Raw genomic sequence first — 24,164 nt, forward strand, 5'->3', positions numbered from 1 at the left:
GCTATAGAGGCAGAGAGTGAGAGGAGTTTGATAAAGAGAGGGAAAGAGAGCTATAGAGGGAGAGAGTGAGAGGAGTTTGATAAAGACAGGGAAAGAGAGCTATAGAGGGAGAGAGTGAGAGGAGTTTTATAAAGAGAGGGAAAGAGAGCTATAGAGGCAGAGTGAGAGGAGTTTGATAAAGAGAGGGAAAGAGAGCTATAGAGGGAGAGAGTGAGAGGAGTTTGATAAAGACAGGGAAAGAGAGCTATAGAGGGAGAGAGTGAGAGGAGTTTTATAAAGAGAGGGAAAGAGAGCTATAGAGGCAGAGTGAGAGGAGTTTGATAAAGAGAGGGAAAGAGAGCTATAGAGGCAGAGAGTGAGAGGAGTTTGATAAAGAGAGGGAAAGAGAGCTATAGAGGCAGAGAGTGAGAGGAGTTTGATAAAGAGAGGGAAAGAGAGCTATAGAGGCAGAGTGAGAGGAGTTTGATAAAGAGAGGGAAAGAGAGCTATAGAGGCAGAGAGTGAGAGGAGTTTGATAAAGAGAGGGAAAGAGAGCTATAGAGGGAGAGAGTGAGAGGAGTTTTATAAAGAGAGGGAAAGAGAGCTATAGAGGCAGAGAGTGAGAGGAGTTTTAAAAGAGAGGGAAAGAGAGCTATAGAGGCAGAGTAGAGGCAAAGAGAGGGAAAGAGAGAGCTATAGAGGCAGAGAGTGAGAGGAGTTTGATAAAGAGAGGGAAAGAGAGCTATAGAGGGAGAGAGTGAGAGGAGTTTTATAAAGAGAGGGAAAGAGAGCTATAGAGGCAGAGAGTGAGAGGAGTTTTATAAAGAGAGGGAAAGAGAGCTATAGAGGCAGAGTGAGAGGAGTTTGATAAAGAGAGGGAAAGAGAGCTATAGAGGGAGAGAGTGAGAGGAGTTTGATAAAGACAGGGAAAGAGAGCTATAGAGGGAGAGAGTGAGAGGAGTTTTATAAAGAGAGGGAAAGAGAGCTATAGAGGCAGAGTGAGAGGAGTTTGATAAAGAGAGGGAAAGAGAGCTATAGAGGCAGAGAGTGAGAGGAGTTTGATAAAGAGAGAGAAAGAGAGCTATAGAGGCAGAGTGAGAGGAGTTTGATAAAGAGAGGGAAAGAGAGCTATAGAGGCAGAGAGTGAGAGGAGTTTGATAAAGAGAGGGAAAGAGAGCTATAGAGGGAGAGAGTGAGAGGAGTTTTATAAAGAGAGGGAAAGAGAGCTATAGAGGCAGAGAGTGAGAGGAGTTTTATAAAGAGAGGGAAAGAGAGCTATAGAGGCAGAGTGAGAGGAGTTTGATAAAGAGAGGGAAAGAGAGCTATAGAGGGAGAGAGTGAGAGGAGTTTTATAAAGAGAGGGAAAGAGAGCTATAGAGGCAGAGAGTGAGAGGAGTTTTATAAAGAGAGGGAAAGAGAGCTATAGAGGCAGAGTGAGAGGAGTTTGATAAAGAGAGGGAAAGAGAGCTATAGAGGCAGAGAGTGAGAGGAGTTTGATAAAGAGAGGGAAAGAGAGCTATAGAGGCAGAGAGTGAGAGGAGTTTGATAAAGAGAGGGAAAGAGAGCTATAGAGGCAGAGTGAGAGGAGTTTGATAAAGAGAGGGAAAGAGAGCTATAGAGGCAGAGAGTGAGAGGAGTTTGATAAAGAGAGGGAAAGAGAGCTATAGAGGGAGAGAGTGAAAGGAGTTTGATAAAGAGAGGGAAAGAGAGCTATAGAGGGAGAGAGTGAGAGGAGTTTTATAAAGAGAGGGAAAGAGAGCTATAGAGGCAGAGAGTGAGAGGAGTTTGATAAAGAGTGGGAAAGAGAGCTATAGAGGGAGAGAGTGCTAGGAGTTTGATAAAGAGAGGGAAAGAGAGCTATAGAGGCAGAGTGAGAGGAGTTTTATAAAGAGAGGGAAAGAGAGCTATAGAGGCAGAGTGAGAGGAGTTTGATAAAGAGAGGGAAAGAGAGCTATAGAGGCAGAGAGTGAGAGGAGTTTGATAAAGAGAGGGAAAGAGAGCTATAGAGGCAGAGAGTGCTAGGAGTTTGATAAAGAGAGGGAAAGAGAGCTATAGAGGCAGAGTGAGAGGAGTTTGATAAAGAGAGGGAAAGAGAGCTATAGAGGCAGAGAGTGCTAGGAGTTTGATAAAGAGAGGGAAAGAGAGCTATAGAGGCAGAGTGAGAGGAGTTTGATAAAGAGAGGGAAAGAGAGCTATAGAGGCAGAGTGAGAGGAGTTTGATAAAGAGAGGGAAAGAGAGCTATAGAGGGAGAGAGTGAGAGGAGTTTGATAAAGAGAGGGAAAGAGAGCTATAGAGGGAGAGAGTGAGAGGAGTTTGATAAAGAGAGGGAAAGAGAGCTATAGAGGCAGAGAGTGAGAGGAGTTTGATAAAGAGAGGGAAAGAGAGCTATAGAGGGAGAGAGTGAGAGGAGTTTGATAAAGAGAGGGAAAGAGAGCTATAGAGGGAGAGAGTGAGAGGAGTTTGATAAAGAGAGGGAAAGAGAGCTATAGAGGCAGAGTGAGAGGAGTTTGATAAAGAGAGGGAAAGAGAGCTATAGAGGCAGAGTGAGAGGAGTTTGATAAAGAGAGGGAAAGAGAGCTATAGAGGCAGAGAGTGCTAGGAGTTTGATAAAGAGAGGGAAAGAGAGCTATAGAGGCACAGTGAGAGGAGTTTTATAAAGAGAGGGAAAGAGAGCTATAGAGGCAGAGAGTGAGAGGAGTTTTATAAAGAGAGGGAAAGAGAGCTATAGAGGCAGAGAGTGAGAAGAGTTTGATAAAGAGAGGGAAAGAGAGCTATAGAGGCAGAGAGTGAGAGGAGTTTGATAAAGAGAGGGAAAGAGAGCTATAGAGGCAGAGAGTGAGAGGAGTTTGATAAAGAGAGGGAAAGAGAGCTATAGAGGCAGAGAGTGAGAGGAGTTTGATAAAGAGAGGGAAAGAGAGCTATAGAGGCAGAGAGTGAGAGGAGTTTGATAAAGAGAGGGAAAGAGAGCTATAGAGGCAGAGAGTGAGAGGAGTTTTATAAAGAGAGGGAAAGAGAGCTATAGAGGCAGAGAGTGAGAAGAGTTTGATAAAGAGAGGGAAAGAGAGCTATAGAGGCAGAGAGTGAGAGGAGTTTGATAAAGAGAGGGAAAGAGAGCTATAGAGGCAGAGAGTGAGAGGAGTTTGATAAAGAGAGGGAAAGAGAGCTATAGAGGCAGAGAGTGAGAGGAGTTTGATAAAGAGAGGGAAAGAGAGCTATAGAGGCAGAGTGAGAGGAGTTTGATAAAGAGAGGGAAAGAGAGCTATAGAGGCAGAGTGAGAGGAGTTTGATAAAGAGAGGGAAAGAGAGCTATAGAGGCAGAGAGTGCTAGGAGTTTGATAAAGAGAGGGAAAGAGAGCTATAGAGGCACAGTGAGAGGAGTTTTATAAAGAGAGGGAAAGAGAGCTATAGAGGCAGAGAGTGAGAGGAGTTTTATAAAGAGAGGGAAAGAGAGCTATAGAGGCAGAGAGTGAGAAGAGTTTGATAAAGAGAGGGAAAGAGAGCTATAGAGGCAGAGAGTGAGAGGAGTTTGATAAAGAGAGGGAAAGAGAGCTATAGAGGCAGAGAGTGAGAGGAGTTTGATAAAGAGAGGGAAAGAGAGCTATAGAGGCAGAGAGTGAGAGGAGTTTGATAAAGAGAGGGAAAGAGAGCTATAGAGGCAGAGAGTGAGAGGAGTTTGATAAAGAGAGGGAAAGAGAGCTATAGAGGCAGAGAGTGAGAATGGTAGACTTGGAAGAACTTTACACCAAAGTCACTTTACACCATAGTATTTTATCTCCACAAGAGATTTGATTTGACCCATTTTAAGGAGACTCAACAGATTGTTGAGAAATACTTATGCTGAGGAAGGAAACATGAACAATCCCTACCAGTTCCTGTGAACGTTTGATCTCCTAACAAGAATCACTCTCATGTGTTATTGCAACAATGTGTAAACGAATAAATCCTTATGACAAAAAAATATTTTTTAAAGTTACTACTATGAAAGGGAGCAGGCTTTTTAGCTATCTGGAATGGCTGGGAGCCCACTGTGAAATAAAAAAATATGTTCTTTTTTTAATGGGTTTACATTGTGCTTTTGATGTTAGACTTCTGATAACTTAATTATGACACTTAACGGTAATGATGTTTGGGAGATTAGCATTATAAGGGACTAGTGTTCTCCCACAGTGTTGTGAATGTGACCTACAGGCACGCAGACAGTGCACAGGAAGTCTCATCTGCCATTCTGAACAGTGCTGGGGAAGCGACTCTGAAAATATAGTTTACCAAGCTACCAATTACTTCAAACGGGAAGACGTTGCACGATGCACTAAAGCTACGCTTATGAAAAATGTAGTTGACTTCATTTAACTAAAGTTACTTTGAAAAAGTAGTTCAGTACATCAACACTACTTTGTGAAAAATGTTCATATCTTCAGTGGGCATCAACGTATTCACCCCCTTGGATTTCTTCACATTTTTACCTTTATTAAAATGGAGTTGTAATTGTATTTTTTTTTGTCAATGATCAACACAAAATACTATGTAATGTGAAAGTAGAAGAAAAAATCGTTAATAAAAAAAGATTGAATTAAAAATAAAACACAAATACTTGGATTACATAATTATTCACCCCCCTGAGTAAATATATGTTAGAATCACCTTTGGAAGCGATTACAGCTGTGCGTATTCTTGGGTAAATCTCTAAGAGCTTTGCAGACTGGGATTATTCAATATTTGCCCACTATTCTTTTCTAAATTCTTCAAGCTCTGTCAAGGTGTTCGGCATCATGTGTAGACAGCTATTTCCAAGCAGATTTAAGTCAAAACTGTAACTTGGCCACTCAGGAACGTTCACTGTCTTCTTGTTTAACAACTCCAATGTAGATTTGGCCTTGTGTTGTAGGTTATTATCCTGCTGAAAGGTGAATTCGTCACCCAGTGTCTGTTGTAAAGCAGATTGAAGCAAGTTTCCCTTTTGGATTTTGCCTGTGCTAAGCTCCACCCCATGATTTTTTTATCCTGGAAAAACTCCTGTCTTTGCCAAAATAAAGTATACCCATACCATGATGCATCTACCACCTTAAAAATAAGGAGGCAGTTACTCACTGATGTATTGTTATTGGATTTGCCCGAAACATAAGGCTTTGTATTTAGGCCAAAAAGTGTATTCCTTTGCCATTTTTTTTCAGAGTTATTTTAGTGCCTTGTTGCAAACAGGATGCAGTTTTTGGAGTGTTTTTATTATGTATATTTGTATTCTTCCCTTCACTCTGTCATTTAGGTCATGATTGAGATGTCACTACAATGTTGTGGATCCATCCTCAGTTTTATCCCATCACACCCATTGAACTCCGTAGCTGTTTTAGAATCAAGGTGACATCCTTGAGCTGTTTCCTTCCTGTCCTGCAGCTCAGTTCAGAAGGATGACTGTATCTTTGATGTGTCTGGGTGGTTTAATACATAATCAAAAGCATAATTATTAACTTGGCCATGCTTAAACAGATAGTCAATGTCTGATTTGTTAGTGTTACCCATCTACCAATCACCGCCCTTCATTATGAGCCTTTAGAAAAGTTACTGGTCTTCGTAGTTGAATCTGTGCTTGAAGTGCAATGATTGACTGAGGTACCTTAAAGATGTTGTGTGCATGTGGGACAGAGTAAGGGGTAGTCATTCAAAAATCATGTCAACCCCTATAATTTCAGAGTCCAAATTTTACTCCTGAACTTATTTAGGCTTACCTAAACAAGGGGGGTGTACTTATGCAACACCTATATTTAGTTTTATAATGTTTTATCCATTTGTAAAAATGTGTAGAATTGTCTTTTTTGGGTAGATCAAATGGAGAAAAAAATCACTAATCTATTTCAATCCCACTTTGTAATACAACAAAATGTTTTAAAAAAATGTCAGACTACAAATTGCAAGAACAGTTCACTCTGGAGTCAGATGTTTGCAGAATAGGTAATGTAGTCTATTAAACACAAAGACAATGTTTCAAGTGAGTATAAGGCAGTTCTGATTTTCTTTTCTTTCTGCAAAAAAAGTACTTTGCAGTTCCAGTAGTTAAGTACACCGCTAACATTGCAGAAATGTAATCAACTACTGAAAACACTAACAAGATTTGAATGTAGTTCAGCTACCACCAAGCTACTGCAGAATGTAGTTAAGTTACTAGTCGAACTACATGTGGTTCACTACTCCCCACCACTGATTCTGAAACACAATTATATACTGTAAATTATCTCAATTTAGGGAATAATCTTTCTTGAACTTTTATCTGAAGAAGAATACACTCAAAAAACATGACTTTAGAGTATAAGACCCATGAGGTGGTCTTGCAGTCAGTCACATGCACAGAAACAGCAGCCATAACCTGGGGTCTGCAACCTGTGGTTCTGCGTGGCTCTTCAATTCCCCCTTTTGTGGCTCCATGGCGCTCAATCATTTTGTCATTCAGACTGTGTGAGGCATCAGCTCGGAACAAAGATTCTCTGTTTATTGACACAAACCATTAACTATCTCATCTCAGGTACAACACACATCCAGCAAAAGCGCAAACAGAGTGAAAAGCCATTGTCCTCTGCGATGGGATTTACATTTAAACAGCATTATTCTTTTGTTGGTGGGTGGGAGGGGAGATATACATTTAACATCATTACCCTCGACTAAGAGGGATACTTCAAACAGTAGGCTGATGATGGTTAGGTTGAAGCCATAGGACTGAGCCCAGGTCTCCTGGATATATTACGTGATACATTCTATTATTTTCTAATCTTCTGAAATATATCAACTGCATATGAGCTAGGGTTCCCCCACGCATGTCCCAACTAACAGAGAAGCAAAGCCGGTGCCAACAGTTAGGGGGTGATACAAGGACATTAACCCCCCCAAAAATATCTGATTGGAAGAAAAAAAACATTCTATAAACAAACAAGTGAAAAAGCAAACAGCTTTGTAACTCCCCTCCCCTGAAATCCCAAAGGTACCTACACTAACCCTTTACCCCATCCCCTTCTTCAATAGGTACAGCATAATACAGCACAACGACGTTCAGAAGGTAGCAGACGAGAATGGTAAAAAAAACACTCATGCAAATCAAGGCTGTTTCACACGGAGTCACAAACACAGGAAAGTCTTCAACCGGGGATTCAATCCAATAGGCGCGTCTTAGCGCAGTCGACAATTTGGCTTTTAGAGGCAAAGTTCGCGGAGATTGCGTCTATGGAAACCGGCAGATGTCGGCTCAATCAATTTACCTTTGAATGTCAAGTGCGTTACTACGCGGCTCTGATTGAATCCCGGCCTTCTTCTTGTACAATACAACAGTTCGCCCCAACAGTCAGTGCTTTCAGGGACTGTATTCAAAGAGTGAGTGCTGATTTCGGATCAGATTTGCCCTTCAAACATAGCGCATAAGAGAGGGGACCTGATCCTAGATCAGCACTCCTACTCTGAGACTCTTGGTGAATACAGGCCCAGGTCTTCTTATGGATGTTGATGTTGTTGCTGTTTACTTGTTTACAGACTTCTTTATTTGCTACTGAATGGATAAAAGTGTGTGTGACAGACTGTGGTCATAGGCTCAGTGGTCTTCTGGACATAATAACTTCCCACAGTTCTCCAAATAACGTCCTAGTTCTAACCGTTTGACCAGGTCCTCCTCTGTTTTCCCCTTATCTGTTTGAGGGTCGAGGTTCTCCCTCTGTGTCTGAGGGGCCAGGGGGTCCTGGTTGGCAAACAGTTAATAACCAATCCCATAGTCCATTGCTAGGACCTCCCTGACCCTGAGATAAGTCCAGGAAGGAGGAAGGAGGTACAGTCCATCCGGAGACAGACACAGCCACCAAGACAATCTTCTACGATAGTTACTATTCATGATTAAAAAAGGCGTGATGTTTATTTGGCATCTGTTCTTTTCAGTCCAATATATAATTTTGATCTCTAGATGTATCATGTTTCTTTCCTTCTTAGCAAACAGTTATCTTTTTAATTCCAATAGATAGTGCACATTCATCTACGTTGCAGTTCCAGTCACGTTTAATCTAATCTCTCGTAGTACAGTTTTACAATATACTATATATGATACTCTTTCCATAAAGTCTCCCATAGATATATGTTCATATATAGAATGATCTCGCTCTTTCTATTGTGTGTATATATTATATTGTATATAGTCCTGCCTCTGTGGTTACAGTTCCTGTGAGCTGATGACGTGGAACAGTGTGACGTTGTACAGAACCTGGTGTCCGTTGTTCCAAGCGTAGAGCGCACGGTCCCGAGGGTTGTAGTCAAGCATGGAGATATGGGAGTACTTGTTCTGGAAGGCGATGTCTATGTACTCGTACGTGGAGGAGTTAGTGCTGTAAGCGTAGTACACCTTGGTCCCTCCAGAGTAACCGTTGGTAACATAGAGAGTACCGCAGATCATGAAGGCTTCGCCGGCGCTCCTCTTGGGGTGGTTGGTGGTCCAGCTCTTGATGATCTGCAGCGTGCTGGGATTCAGCTTGCTGATCACGATGTTCCCTGCGTTCTGATTGGTGGCGTAGACGGCCCACAGCCCGCCCTCGTCCACCATGAGGTCGATGTCGGAGTGGCCGCCCCAGGCGTAGTGATACATGTTGTTGTAGCCGGCGTTGTCCAGCTGCCGGGACTTGCTGATGGTGGAGGTTTTGAAGTCGAACTTGATGATGACGTGGCTCTGGAACTTGTTGAAGTAGATGGAGCCGTTGTAGACCACCTGACCTGTACCGGACCACGGGTGGGGGAGGCGGTGAGACGTGAAGTTGTCCGTCGTCATGAAGTCCGCCATGGACTTGTACTCCCGCACAAAGCGGTTGTTGTGGTAACCATCCATGTACCACACCTAACAGACAGAACAGATGAGAAGGAAGAACAGAGGAACCATTAACACAGAGTCAGAAGCAACTTTATAATACAAACAAGATAAAACACACCCTGCAGTCCTCATATCATACTCCTCATTGCACCATTATGTAGATGGGAGCCATATGAACGTGTGGACCACAGAAAGCCTCATTAAATCGGAGCCTCAGCTCAGAGCGGAGCGGGAAGCAGTGTTCCTGCCTCCTGATGGAGCAGACCAAGACGAGATTGTGAATACAAACAGTCAGGAATGACAGGCAGCTGCAAGCGGCGGCAGGCAAGGATCGGGAATGAGCCTCTTGGGAATAATGCGGATCATTCCAGATAAAATGCTCATCTCAGCTGCATTCTCCCTATGGCTCTTAGGAGAGAGAGAGGGAGAGGGAGAGGGAGAGAGAGAGAGAGAGAGAGAGAGAGAGAGAGAGAGAGAGAGAGAGAGAGAGAGAGAGAGAGAGAGAGAGAGAGAGAGAGAGAGAGAGAGAGAGAGAGAGAGAGAGAGAGAGAGAGAGAGAGAGAAAGAGAAAGAGAAAAAAAGAAAGAAAGAAAGAAAGAAAGAAAGAGAAAAAAAGAAAGAAAGAAAGAAAGAGAGGGCCTCTCTGTTGTGATCAATCACATCTAATCTGTCTTCCTGGTACTATTAGAACACATTACACATGGTCTCACAGATGTAAACGATACATAGCACATCTTTTCCGGTCCCACTTAGCTTCTTTGTCTTTCCCTACTGTCTCATACACTCTCTCATACACCACCTTGCCACTCACAAGCAGCACATTGTAAAATTACTGGAAAGTTTGTGGAATTTCTCAACCCTACTTGCAGGCCTGATACAGCCTATAGACTATGAGTTTCTGGCCACTGTATAGAGCCTTATGATATACATGTAATGATTCAATAATAACAATAACATTAGTCTAGAAACTCACTTAGTGAAGGCAACAGGACTGAACATTTTACTGTTACTGTTACTGTCACGAACAAATGCATTCATGGGTTGTACCTCTACAATTCAATCGAAAAGGCAAGGTACACTGGGAAATTATTGGAGGTGTGGCTTAGTGGTGGCGTTACATTTAAGTATACCTTACTCAAACAAAATACATTTGTTTTACTCATATGAAGGTAGTGCAGCTCACTTCAGCTATTTAAGTTTCTTAACTTATTTTTGTTTGGTTGTCATGGATATTCTAATCAATAATGAGGAGAGACAAGGTCAATCACCAATCAGGATATTACTTTATTCAAACCTTATTAATAAAGGAGCATAGAGTAATTGCTTCTACAATAAAGAGGCTGGTCGACTCCACACCTTTGAGTATTGTGGCGAGTAGCTCTGACATACAAAGTATGCCAAATATGTTTTCTAGCAGATACACCCTCTTAGTCTACATGACAAACAACAGATGTATGGAATGGGTCGCAAGGTGAGAAAGGAGTACCCCCCAGCCAGATAGCATTTGTTATGAAGACGGTTTTCATTGTACCGGGTTAGGCCCCTAAGATCTTGTCCCTGGTACTTCACAGTACATAAACACCAACTCATTCTATGGAATAAATCAATTGTAAAGTCCTGTGGTGAGTCAGCCTCTGGGTCATACAGTATCCCAGGATAGGTGCAACATCAGAGATGACGTATAATGGTTCCAGACACTACCCCACACATCTTGTCTCAGACCTTCTCTCCCCCAAGGCAAAAGGAGGAAGTGACTGGTGCACAGACATTGTGGAGACAAGTAATTGGTTCCCCATCAAGCCATCCCTTCACATGGTTTAAAATAGGTAAAGACATTCACACATGAAGAGAATGTTCCCTCCTGTCCTCTTATCTTTCGGATATTCTGCATAGCACCAGGGACATGTGATAGACAAGCCTGACTCCTACGCTCTCTGGACCCCAGGTGACTGAGGCCCATATGAGGGGTGAAGTGCAACTGCCAACACCAGAGTCCGAAGTGATACATTCTAATAACAAGAGTTCAACAGTTCAATTATATAAGCATATTATACAGATAAGACATCTTAATTATCTATATTACCGAGCTAATTAGGATTCCTCCACCACAAGATGTTTGAGAAGCCAAAACTTATCCGGTTTTATAGTGCATGGTCCGTCGTTACCAGGGTTGGGTAGATTCCTTTCTAAATGTACTAGTTACAGTTACCGGTTCAAAATTATAATCAGTAACGTAACTTTTGGATTACCCAAACACAGTAAAGTAATTACTTTCCCTTGAAAGTGGCAATCTGCAGTTGCTACCTACATTTTTCACTTGAGAATTAATGATATGTACCCATTGATTCCTGAAGAATATAACATATAAAGTCCAGAGAAGCAAAAGCCTAGAAGGAGGGGAGATGACTAGAAACAATTTAGTTGACCATTTTATGTGTGGATTAATTGTCGGAGTAGAGTACCTTGTGCATTTCAGGTAAAATAACAACTCAATGTTTATATCCCAGGACAGATTAGCTAGCAACAGCAATCTAGCTAAATAAGACAAATTAGCTAGCAAGTGCAAGCTAGCTAGCTAAATTGCCATACATGTTTAATGCTTTTTGACCTGTCCCCAAATGAATGTAATTGTTTCAGAGTTTGTTTTGATATTTTAACATGCGTGTTGTGATCGCGCTTGGTGTGGGGGGACAAAATAAATGTATTCACGATGGTGCACGATGGCGCACACATGCAGCCGTTTTTTGTTTCGTGTTAGGTTTAGGGAAAATAGGGTTTTGAATAGGATTCAATTATTTGGTCCCCACAAGGATAGTAAAACAAACGTGTGTGTGTGTGTGTGTGCATGATCTGAGTGAGGGTAATGCAATGTTGTAAAGCACTTAGTCTGATCTTCCAGTAGCAACAGGAGTGAAACACAGTACCAAGGTCATGAAACCATTACCTTAATGGAGCTGGGCTTACCATGTTGATGGATGGCTGAAGTGTGTGTGTGTTTGTGTCTGTGTATATATACTATATGTGTGTGTGTGTGTGTGTGTGTGTGTGTGTGTGTGTGTGTGTGTGTGTGTGTGTGTGTGTGTGTGTGTGTGTGTGTGTGTGTGTGTGTGTGTGTGTGTGTGTGTGTGTGTGTGTGTGTGTGTGTCTCAGCCAGTATTGTGTCGAGACCACCTAAAGTGAGACAGAGGCAAGACTGAGACCAGGAAAATGTGAATCAAGACCATGATTGCAATTTTGTCAAATCAACACATAATAAGAGTTCAAAACGTCCAGTATTTCTGTGTTCATATTTCAGAACAACATATGGATTCTTTAGACATTCAGAATAGTGAATAAATGCATGCTGGGGGAAAATAGAGCCACTCTACAAAGTATTACTAACCCAAACACAGTGGGGAACAATGGGCCTTCTGCACATTCAGAGAAGGGCTAAGGATTTATAAATTAATGATTATAATAATAAGCCATGTGCCATTCAAGTGTATTAGGGCAACATTTTGGAGTGAAAGTGGAATAAAACACATTTTGACTTAATGCGTGGGACCAAAAAACTTAAGGAAACTTCTGCCTTTTTGAAGGTCAACAGGTCACTGCGTAATAGCGAGCAGTAGTTTTCCCATGGTCAAGCTAGCTAGCTTTTGTTGTCGGCTAGTTTGCAGGAGGATGCAGCAGGTGTTTTGAAAGAGGATGTCGTTGCTAATCCCTTTTCAAGAATAACTTTCAACAAGAAGTTAAGTTTCAAATCATCTGGTGAGTGGAACTGTGTTTTTATTGCAGCGTGTTTGCTGTGGTTAGACATCTCTTTGAAAATAATTTGTGTGAAACATTGTTGCATTTTAAGTGAAACTGAAAGCAGTTTAGTAACATGAAATCTTATTCATAACATGAAAACTGTTCATATACACACCCTGGCAGAATATGACACTTTAAAAACATTTTCTGACAAGCGACCACTTAAATATGGTAATTTTCACGTTTTCATAAATTCATAGAATGTTTAGGAATGATGTATACTAAGGCATTTGTGAAAATTCTATAGTAATATAGAGTGGGAAAGCGGCCTTGCATTTGGACAACAGACACCGCAAATAAACTAAATACAGTGCCTTGCGAAAGTATTCGGGCCCCTTGAACTTTGCGACCTTTTGCCACATTTCAGGCTTCACACATAAAGATATAAAACTGTATTTTTTTGTGAAGAATCAACAACAAGTGGGACACAATAATGAAGTGGAACGACATTTATTGGATATTTCAAACTTTTTTAACAAATCAAAAACTGAAAAATTGGGCGTGCAAAATTATTCATCCCCTTTACTTTCAGTGCAGCAAACTCTCTCCAGAAGTTCAGTGAGGATCTCTGAATGATCCAATGTTGACCTAAATGACTAATGATGATAAATACAATCCACCTGTGTGTAATCAAGTCTCCGTATAAATGCACCTGCACTGTGATAGTCTCAGAGGTCCGTTAAAAGTGCAGAGAGCATCATGAAGAACAAGGAACACACCAGGCAGGTCCGAGATACTGTTGTGAAGAAGTTTAAAGCCGGATTTGGATTCAAAAAGATTTCCCAAGCTTTATAATATTGAAATGGAAGGAGTATCAGACCACTGCAAATCTACCAAGACCTGGCCGTCCCTCTAAACTTTCAGCTCATACAAGGAGAAGACTGATCAGAGATGCAGCCAAGAGGCCCATGATCACCCTGGATGAACTGCAGAGATCTACAGCTGAGGTGGGAGACTCTGTCCATAGGACAACAATCAGTCGTATATTGCACAAATCTGGCCTTCATGGAAGAGTGGCAAGAAGAAAGACATTTCTTAAAGATATCCATAAAAAGTGTTGTTTAAAGTTTGCCACAAGCCACCTGGGAGACACACCAAAAATGCGGAAGAAGGTGCTCTGGTCAGATGAAACCAAAATTGAACTTTTTGGCAACAATGCAAAACGTTATGTTTGGCGTAAAAGCAACACAGCTCATCACCCTGAACACACCATCCCCACTGTCAAACATGGTGGTGGCACTTCATGATTGTGTCCCACTTGTTGTTGATTCTTCACAAAAAAATACAGTTTTATATCTTTATGTTTGAAGTGTGGCAAAAGGTCGCAAAGTTCAAGGGGGCCGAATACTTTCGCAAGGCACTGTAGAAACATGTCTTGTCCAGGACCAGAGTATACACAGACCAGTGTGCTGTAGCCAATCAGAACCACAGTAGGCCTTTATACAAAAAAGCCATTTGTCACACAAACCTGCCATTCACTTTGAACTGGACTGTGTGTTTACAGGCAGTTACAACAGTGTGACTTTAGATCATTAGAACACATTCACCAAAAGCCATAAAATACATGTGAATGAATTTCTGCAAATACTGTATGTAAACACCACAGGAGTCCTCTAACATTTGGGAATTGTACAGTCCTATTGATCAAACAACCATGAAAAGGTAGTCTCTCTCTCTCTCTCTGTTATGCACATCATCAACAACAACAAGATCAACAACTAATGCTAGCCAGAGCAAGATGAGCGAAATCTAACGAAGGAACATTAGATAAACCCTATCAAACTTTTTCAGCTAGCTGACTGTCAAAATTCCAATGATAAACAATGGGGAATTGTAGCTTTCTCGTCCTTCTGCAGCTTGACAGCCAACGCAACCAAGCACCCAAGCTAAATGGCTAAAGTTGTCTAGCTTGCTAGCTAGCTACTTCCAGACACCTCACTCTGACTATTTTACTCATCGTAGCAGAGCTGGTTAGGCTGTTTACATGTTATCTGGAGCAAGTTAAAAAATAACTTTTTTGCCTATGTTTATTGATACCGGTCATACTCAGTGGATGTTGCGCGTTCAAAAATGAATCAGTTGTTCTGCGCTCTGGTACACGCAAACGAGAGTGCTCTGAAGTCGGAGCAGATAGCCAGAGTGAATTTGCAAATGCAAGAGATATGCTAACTGGATAACAGTCGTTCAAGTTCTTGCTAGCTAACAAAATGACACCTGTATCTCTAGCTGTGTATAACCACCAAAAAACGATACGAGGGGAAAAAGTCAGTCACTCACCAACTTCTCCAATGGCATGAATTCCTCCTAGCAGCTAGCTAGCTATCTACAGTAGCTAACGTTAGGCTACGTGTTTTTAGTTTGCTACATAAACATAAACTTAGCAAAAAAACAATGGCAACTGTGTTTATTTTCAGCAAACTCAACATGTGTAAATATTTGCATGAACATAACAAGATTCAACAACTGAGACATAAACTGAAGAAGTTCCACAGACCAGTGACTAACACTTGAAATGGAAAAATGCATCCCTGAACAAAGGGGAGGGGGTCAAAATCAGTTCTTGCTGCTCTTCCACCAAGGCCCTGCAAGTTCCCGGACATTTCTGGGGGGAATAGCCCTAGCCATCACCCTCCATTCCAACAGGTACCAGACGTGCTCAATGGGATTGAGATCCGGGCTCTTTGCTGGCCATGGCAGAACATTGACATTCCTGTCTTGCAGGAAATCACACACGGAACGAGCAGTATGGCTGGTGGCATTGTCATGCTGGAGGGTCATGTCAGGATGAGTCTGCAGGAAGGGTACCACACGAGGGAGGAGGATGTCTACCCTGGCAACAAGCTCAGTCCGATGATGCTGTGACACCGCCCCAGACCATGACGGACCCTCCACCTCCAAATCGATCCCGCTCCAGAGTACAGGCCTCGGTGTAGCGCTCATTCCTTCGACGATAAACGCTAATCCAACCATCACCCCTGTGAGACAAAACCGCGACTCGTCAGTGAAGAGCACTTTTTGCCAGTCCTGTATGGTCCAGCGACGGTGGCTTTGTGCCCATAGGCGACGTTATTGCCGGTGATGTCTGGTGAGGACCTGCCTTACAACATGCCTACAAGCCCTCAGTCCATTCTCTCTCGGCCTATTGGGGACAGTCTGAGCACTGATGGAGGGATTGTGCATTCCTGGTGTAACTCGGGCAGTTGTTGTTGCCATCCTGTACCTGTCCCACAGGTGTGATGTTCGGATGTACCGATCCTGTGCTGGTGTTGTTACACGTGGTCTGCCACACGATCAGCTGTCCTTCCTGTCTCCCTGTAGCTCTGTCTTTGGCATCTCACAGTACGGACATTGCAATTTATTGCCCTGGCCACATCTGCAGTCCTCATGCCTCCTTGCAGCATGCCTAAGGCACGTTTATGCAGATGAGCAAGGACCCTGGGCATCTTTCTTTTGGTGTTTTTCAGAGTCAGTAGAAAGGCCTCTTTAGTGTCCTAAGTTTTCATAACTGTGACCTTAATTGCCTACCGTCTGTAAGCTGTTAATGTCTTAACAAGCATTCCACAGGTACATGTTCATTAATTGTTTATGGTTCAGTGAACAAGCATGGGAAACCGTGTTTAAACCCTTTACAATGAAGATCTGTGAAGTTATTTAGATTTTTATGAATTATCTTTGAATGACAGTGTCCTGAAGAAGGGGAGTTACTTTTTTTGCTGAGTTTATATGCTAGTCTATTAGCCACGTTTTGACTGACCTGTGATCATTGATTGTATTAGCCTTAGTTACATTTGTCCATTTTTGTCCAGAATATTGAGTCATTGAAACTGAAACAGTGCATGCCGAATGGAAGCAGCATGTACCAAACCAGCTGTGATTTACAACCTGATAGCAACATTTTTGGGATTACCAAGACATTTATTGGTGAATTATATTTATCATGCATTGAACTGCATCCATCTATTCTGCCAACAATGCCTTAGTGTACGTCATGGAACATTGAGTCAAATATAACCTATTTTTAAAGCTTCTTATAAAGTTTGTTTTTGTAGCATAAACTGGTCATTTGATATTTTTGACTGATATAATGATTGTCTGTTTGTTTCATATCTGCATAGTTGTTAAAACACTGTCAGTGGGATTGGCAAAGGTTGAGAGACAAGCGTCCTCAGAAACACGACCCTGCCAAGCCACACTGTTTCTTGACTCACTGCTCGCTTAACCCGGAAGCCAGCCACACCAACGTGTCAGAGGAAACACCATCCAATTGGCGACCGTATGTATCAGTGTGCAGGCGCCAGGCCCACCACAGGAGCCTGTGCTGCTTCATGGGTCTCCCGGTCGCGGCCGGCTGCGTCACAACCTGGGATCGGACCCGTGCCTTAGACCGCTGCGCTACTCAGGAGGCTGTCCACTTTAAACTGTAGTTCACTGGTTACTTTGTGTGATAAAAGTGAAATGTGTTTTTTGCAATGGAAAGTAATAGTTGTACATTTAGTTTGGGAAATAGTTCATGGTTGTGTTTTTGTGTTCTCATGATTGGGACCTACTGGCTTATTATGTCGAGGTTTATGGACTGCTTATCCTTTAATATCATGCTGTGTGTGACTGCTGTCTTTCCATCGGCCCTATGCAGTGGTGTAGTGGTACCTGGAGAATTGGGAATACTCTAATTTTGCCAGAAAATTCCCAAACGGCCTGCCCAGCAATGGAAAGGCACCCTGGGTGAAAGATCCTATGTTTTCCTATGGTTTTCTTGTTTGTCTTTCTAAAGATTTTTCAGATTTTCCAAAAAATATTGATGGTCTAAGTCCACAACAATGTTTAAACCACATCAATCTGATTGGGTGGGGCTGTAAAGGCCTGGCTCCCCAGTTGGTGGGCCTCGATCCACCCAGGCCCCTCCATGTCTACGCCCCTGATGCGGACTAAACTTTTTCAATACCTGGTTGCATATCCAGTTGTTGACTTAGTTAGCATTTACTGGTAGATATCATGAATTGATATGTCTTTCCTACCCTACCGGCTTTCTAAATAAATTAGATTGATTGTCTGTGTCTTACCCGTGTATCTCCCTCCGGTGCTACAGGGTCAGTCATCCAGGATCCGAACCTGGATCCAGACGTCTTGATGGTGACAGGATCGCTGACGCCCGTCAACTTCCCACATGCTGTGAAGGAATAACGGACATAGAAATACCTCTCATAGATACAACATATACTTCTCAGAGACTCAGCATTCAAGGGCACATCTGTATTGTTTATATTGTCTAGCGTGCTGTAATAAAGAAAGCATGTTGCACTTGCACATTATAACATAATTGACAAAACATGCACCTGTAGCCTTCAATCACAAAAGGAGAATGGAATGTGTGTATTTTATTGCTGTGTGTGTCTATGTTGGATCCTCCATCTGTCTGCCATCTTGAGAGAATAAAGGTCCTGTAATGGTCTTTGGTATTCTGTGCTTATGTTTGTGTCTGTGTTTGTGTCTGTGGGATGGAGAGAGAGAGAGATTTCATTGTTATTCAAGTTGTGTAGGATTGTGTTGTTGCTCCTGCTTCCATTTGTTCTAAGCTGTGTGAGCTGAGCATGTCGTTAATTAGGCTTGATTGAGGTGCTAATGTGAAGTTGACATATCTAGCTCTGAACGCTCGGCTGTGCCTCCCTCCCCGATGACAGCCAGGTAGTTGGACTAATGGGCTGTTATTTTGAAACAGATGGGGAACAACCTCGATTCTGTGGTTAGATCTTAATGTCAGCTAATGAGCAAACAGCTCAAACACACACTGACATTATTGTTCCTTCATTTGAAAGGCAGTATTTTGTTAAATTGACATAACACTTTGTTTTGACGAGGCAAAGGTGAATTCGATATAAATAAACTCATTCAAAAAAAATATCACTGAACTTGCTCTGTATGTTAATGGGCAAAAACAAATCTATACATTTAAAAGGTCTCATTTTCTCACTATATCTTCATTTCTGCTATCTGGTCCCGTCCCCAACTATACTCTCTCTCTCTCTCGCTGTCTCTATGCTTCTCTTGCCCTTTATACCTTTATCCCTCTCTCCCTCCTTTTCCCATTCTCTCTCTGGCAATAAAGTGGTTGTGAAATGCAATTATAGGATATATATACATAGATTTTTTTCAATATAGATTTCTGCTCCTTCTTTTACTTTTCCTTTCACCCTCACATGACCATCTTCATCTCTCACAATTTCTGTGACAACTCTGTTCCTTTTTTTCACAGTCACACTTTGAATGTTTTTGATGTGAAAACTGGATCATTTGTGTGTTTTAGCATATTGGTTATATAAAATAAAACATTTCATATATCAAGTAGAGAGGTTTGCGTACAACGTGCACATTCCTGTGTGTTCCCTGCGTGTGTGTGTGTGTGTGTGTGTGTGTGTGTGTGTGTGTGTGTGTGTGTGTGTGTGTGTGTGTGTGTGTGTGTGTGTGTGTGTGTGTGTGTGTGTGTGTGTGTGTGTGTGTGTGTGTGTGTGTGTGTGTGTGTGTGTGTGTGTGTGTGTGTGTATTATTTGTCCATGCCCTCACGTGTATGGCTGTGACTATGACACCTCAGCATTTGCAGCAGCGAGACAAACGCAACATCACATGGGCAAACAAGCACCACTACCACCAGCCCCTTACATAACACTTCAGTGGGGGTACCAGAGTATAGTAATAATCTGGACCTTTATTTCTTTATTAATTTCCTCTAATCGTTCCTATCTTTAGATTACCTTTTGGTCTGGACCTCTGGGAGAAATATGCACATCGGGTCTGATCTAATCCCCTCTTGGCCTGAATATGGCTCCAGCCAACCAGAGCTAGACTAGGGGAAATCTAATGGAAATCACTACTAGACTATAACATTGAAATAACCCAAACACCATCAGTCAGTCATTGTGGAATGGAATGATGATTTGAGGATTATCGAATCAGTGAATGAACGTGGACACACAAAAGAGGGAACAGCCTGATCCTAGTGTGAAGGGAACAGAGAGAGAGAGAGAGAGAGAGAGAGAGAGAGAGAGAGAGAGAGAGAGAGAGAGAGAGGGAGAGAGAGAGAGAGAGAGAGAGAGAGAGAGAGAGAGAGAGAGAGAGAGAGAGAAGACTGGTTTTTATTATCTTTAGGTTTTATATAGTGAGCTGGGGTCAGAAAGAAGGACTATAGGAGAGTAGGAGGATTGTCTACTGAGACAAAGAGAAATAACAGAAGGCAAGAAAGAGAAAGGACCGCAGTGATAAAGAGGAAGAGCAATGATGTAATGTTTACACTTAGAAAAAAAGGGTACCAAATGGAAATTTGGCTGTCCCCATAGGATAACCCTTTTTGATTCCAGGTAGAACCCATTTTTGGTTCCAGGTTGAACTCTTTTGGGTTGCATGTAGAACCTTATGTGGTTCTACCTGGAACCAAATAGGGTTCTTCAAAGGGTTCTCTTATGGGGACAGCCGAAGGACCCTTTTAGGTTGTAGATAGCACCTTTTTGTTCTAAGAGTGAAAATATAGAGACAATAGAAAAGAGAGTGCGAGAGAGGGGGAGGGAGAAGGAGCGTGATAGAGAAAGATGTAAGTGTCTGGGGGCTATGTGAAGCAGTGATAGGGGGCGAGATGTAGGTATAGCCGGGCTATGTGAAGCAGTGATAGGGGGCGAGATGTAGGTATAGCCGGGCTATGTGTAGCAGTGAAAGAGAGAGAGAGCTGTCGGTGCCTGGGGACCTCGGTGAGATTGCCTTTCTGCTCTATCCATCACTATGTGATGGTGTCGTTCCACTCCCTGTGATGTCACACACGGGAGTCAGACCTGGGTTCAGAAACTAATTAAAATCTTTCACCCAAAAATGGTGTTTGCTTTAGCCTGCCTGGAGCGCCAGATGGCCGGGGCTGGCACTTTTGCAACTACTCTAGCTCAATCAAGCCCAGCTAAAGAATTTGAAAATATATATCAAATAGTATTTAAACCCAGGTCTGACAGGAGCTACTGCACGTTCGCCCTGTCCTGCAGAACAAGGGACCTCACCGGCCCAATCGGAGCACTACAGGATGATTTATTTATTTGATTATATCCCTGTGAGATGCCATGTCCCCGTGATGGATGGCCATTGTGTCGCCAACGTCACAGCTACTGTTACTCTATCTGCCACAAAACAGCCTGAAGGAAAGGCCTTCAGCGATCCATTCTCTTTATCTCTCCCTCTCCTTCAGCTCTCTCTCTCTCTCTCTCTCTCTCTCTCTAGCTCTAACTCACCTTCCCTCTCGCTCTCTTGCTCTCCCTTTACCTCTCTCCTTCACTATTTCTCCATGCTCACTCATTCCCTATGCCCCTCTCCATCACTCCCTCATGTCTCTCCTTTCCGGAGTTGCTCTCTCTCTTTGTCAGTCGCTCTATGATTTAGTATTTTTTATTTATCTCTTATTCTCTCCCCTCTCTCTCTCTCTCTCTCTTTATCTCAATCTCTCTCCCCTCCATTTGCTGTTTCCTGGTGCCAACCTAGTTGTTTAGCCTGCTCAGGTCAGTCCTAGATTCCATTTAGTTATGTTTTTTTCTGAGCCCAACGCGCGGTTTCTCTGGAGAGAAATTAAATCATTCACGAGAGAGTGGGACACTGGTCTGAAGGGAGTTATAGTTTTCATGAAGCAAATATTTAGCCTAGTTCAGCGCAGAAACATGGTAGTTAACTACAACGACCATAATCCATTGCGGCTGTTTTTTTTTACACTAGTGATGTACATTCCGAGTCTTTTCAGTGAGCCGGCTCATTTGGCACCGTTCACATAAAAGAGAGGGCTCAATTGGCTCCCAAATGGCTCTTCGTTTAAAAAAACAAAAACAATCTAGAACCATTTAAAAAAAAGGCAAATCTCCAATGTAAAGCCCAAAAGGTAGGTTACCATTATGTCAGATCATGAAATGCGAGTTAATTTCTTTTTACCTGGCAAAATGATTAGATGGCCTGTTTTAAGGCACTGACAAAATCGGCATGGACCAGATTGATGCGCTCTTCCCACTATTTATTGTTTCTGCAGTGAGGATTCACCCTCTTTGGGGAGATATTTTGTAACTTCTTTGAAGAAAAACGTTGTTTTGCGCTCAAAAAGCAGTAGCACGTATGGAAATCAGGGAGCCAAATGAACGGCTCTTTCACCGAAGGGATTCGGTTACCGACGTTCACCAAAAAGAGCCTCACCAAAAACAGCTGGTCAAAATGAGCCATTTGCAACCAAACAACCCATCACTAGGATACACTTTTATGCCTGCTGTGTTACCTTGGATACACACAGACCGTATGAGAGAGGAAAGTACACAGCACCATGAAGAGAGAGAGTGACGGGACTAGTCAAATGATTTCGGGCAGACAGCTATGCAGCATACTTAGGCAGGCTAGCCTAGCATACTTAGGCAGGCTAGCCTAGCTAAATAGGATGACTGAAGACAGTAGGCCTACGGTATAGGGAGCAGAGGGAACATTGTCTGGCTGTTTGTCTGCTACTGCCTGAGCAGAGATCAGACTATTGACTTTTAAGGAATGAAAAATAACCGCCATCCAATAAAAAACCGAAGTAATATAGATCCTGTGTTTCTAGTGATGTCTACCCAATGTGGACCTGACAGAGATAGACGAATATTTTACAATGTTTTAGCCATTTTTGGCATTTCCTTTTAAAAGCGGTGAAATCATTTAATTTCATTGTTTCGTACTACTACTACTACTGTATGCTGGGTGAACTGTCTCCTGCAGTTGTGTCTCTTCATCCTCACAGAACTCTACATAGATAAGAGGATTTGCACGTGGATTGATCTCCTCGTGTGTCCCAAATAGCACCCGATTCCCAATATAGTGCTTTGACCAGAGAGCCCTTAGAGCTCTGGTCGAAAGTAGCGCACTATAGGTGTTGCAGGAAAAAGGGAGCCAATTTGAGGACACAAGCTGTGAGTGACGACACCACGACCGGTGCTCGAATAATCATGTACTGGTAGTAAGCAGGGGGCCATCACTGTCAAATAAAGGGGGGAACATGAAATAGAAAATGAGGGTGAGTGAGAGTGTGTAGGTTGCAGAGAGGAAGTAATGTGTGTGTGTTCAGCACACGTGTGACAGAATATGTTTACGAATAAGTGAATCACACTTTAAAATTGGGCGTAGGTTGTGCATACAACTCGTCTATGCTGTCAATGCTGTCAATCACCACATTGGCTAAACAGAGGCTAGATTGAGGCAAACATATGGGATCCTGTTTTCTTAAAATGAGATCAAACAAAGGTGGGCCTATAGAGTATTGAAAAGCAGTTGTTTTGAAACACCTGTGTGGAAGATAGACATAATGCACAGATAACATGTATGTGATAGTTTTGTCCGCTCATGAGATCTCTGAAGAAGCTAAGGTGTGTTTCAAATGTGTTAAAAAAAAGGGATTGTGTGTTTATTTTCAGGTGTATCCATTGCGTACACTGTGCGCCTTGATGTTGAACGTTTCTGAGGTGTGTACTACATGTGCCTGAAGCTCTCACTTTAGTCTAAAACTATAAAGAACTTGTCCATGAACACTGGAAGTGTGCAAAGGCTGTTTACACAGACAGCCCAATTCTGATATTTCGCCCAATTATTGTCAAAAGAGCCTGTCTGATTGGTCAAAAGACCCATTATTTGGCAAAAGATCTGAATTGGTCTGCCTGTGTAAAACGCAGCCATAGCGTGTGAGTGTGTGTCAGAAGCTTTCTCCGCCTACCTAATTTTTGCATGCATGCTCGGAGTCTCTCCTCAAGATTTGACACTCTGGTGTGGAGTTCCTCGTAGTCATAGGCTCCCATCTCCTCCTGGAGCTCGCTTAGAACTGACGTCAGGTTCTGGACCTCTTCCTTAAACTGCAATACCAATTTGGCATCGGCCTTGTACTCCTCCAACACTGGTATCAACGGCCTAAGCTCCTCCATTTTCGCTTTTATGGCCTGAAAGGATTAAAATAAGCTGGGTTCAGTGTCATGCTTTTGGCGAACAAAAAAAATAAGAGACTCCAAAAAAGCAGCAAAAGAATAAAAGATAAAACACCTATCTGGCCCTGACTACTCTAGCCTTGCCTATCTTGACTCTCTGACAATACACAACTCTGTAACAGCACCCTGTTTGTTAGTGTGTGTGTGTGTGTGCAGTGTTTGTACCTGTGTGTGTGTGTGTCTGAGGGAACAAACCCAGTGTGTGTTCCACCGTATCGGCGAGATAGCAGGAGGCTCCATCCTAATGGAGACGAGCCGCTGCGTTAAACACAAGCTCCCAGTACACCAGGAAACAATTGGGAAAGCGCTTTATTGGTCATCAATCGTTTAAAATGCAACATCTCCAAAAGGTTACATGCGTCGACATGTCACACACAACAAAGTGTCTGGGATTTTATCCTCACTAATGTTTGTAAGTACGTGGTAGTCTTTAGTGACCAAATATACATAGACAAAAAAAAAAAACTAAAGTAAAACAACAATAATCATAATCATCAAAACAACAATATCAATCATTGTAAATAACTAAATGTTTACTTTTGAAAAAGCTTTTGGATGGAAAACATTG

At 42.4% G+C, this 24,164-nt stretch overlaps 1 protein-coding gene across 2 annotated transcripts in view; it reads right to left on the reverse strand.

The window, feature by feature from the left end:
* Positions 1 to 6,440: 6,440 nt before the first annotated feature.
* LOC118385395 (noelin-like) overlaps positions 6,441 to 24,164 on the reverse strand; it is a 56,258-nt gene continuing 38,534 nt past the window's right edge. For both annotated transcript variants that reach the window (XM_035772515.2, XM_035772514.2), the window contains exons 4-6: positions 23,332 to 23,551; positions 17,654 to 17,760; positions 6,441 to 8,828 (exon numbers count right to left, since the gene is read on the reverse strand). In XM_035772515.2, coding sequence (XP_035628408.1) covers positions 8,154 to 8,828; positions 17,654 to 17,760; positions 23,332 to 23,551 — 1,002 coding nt within the window. In that variant the 3' untranslated portion in view covers positions 6,441 to 8,153. The remainder of the gene's footprint in view (positions 8,829 to 17,653; positions 17,761 to 23,331; positions 23,552 to 24,164) is intronic.

Source organism: Oncorhynchus keta, chromosome 6 (genome assembly GCF_023373465.1).
Source record: "Oncorhynchus keta strain PuntledgeMale-10-30-2019 chromosome 6, Oket_V2, whole genome shotgun sequence".
Taxonomy (NCBI): Eukaryota; Metazoa; Chordata; class Actinopteri; order Salmoniformes; family Salmonidae; genus Oncorhynchus; species Oncorhynchus keta.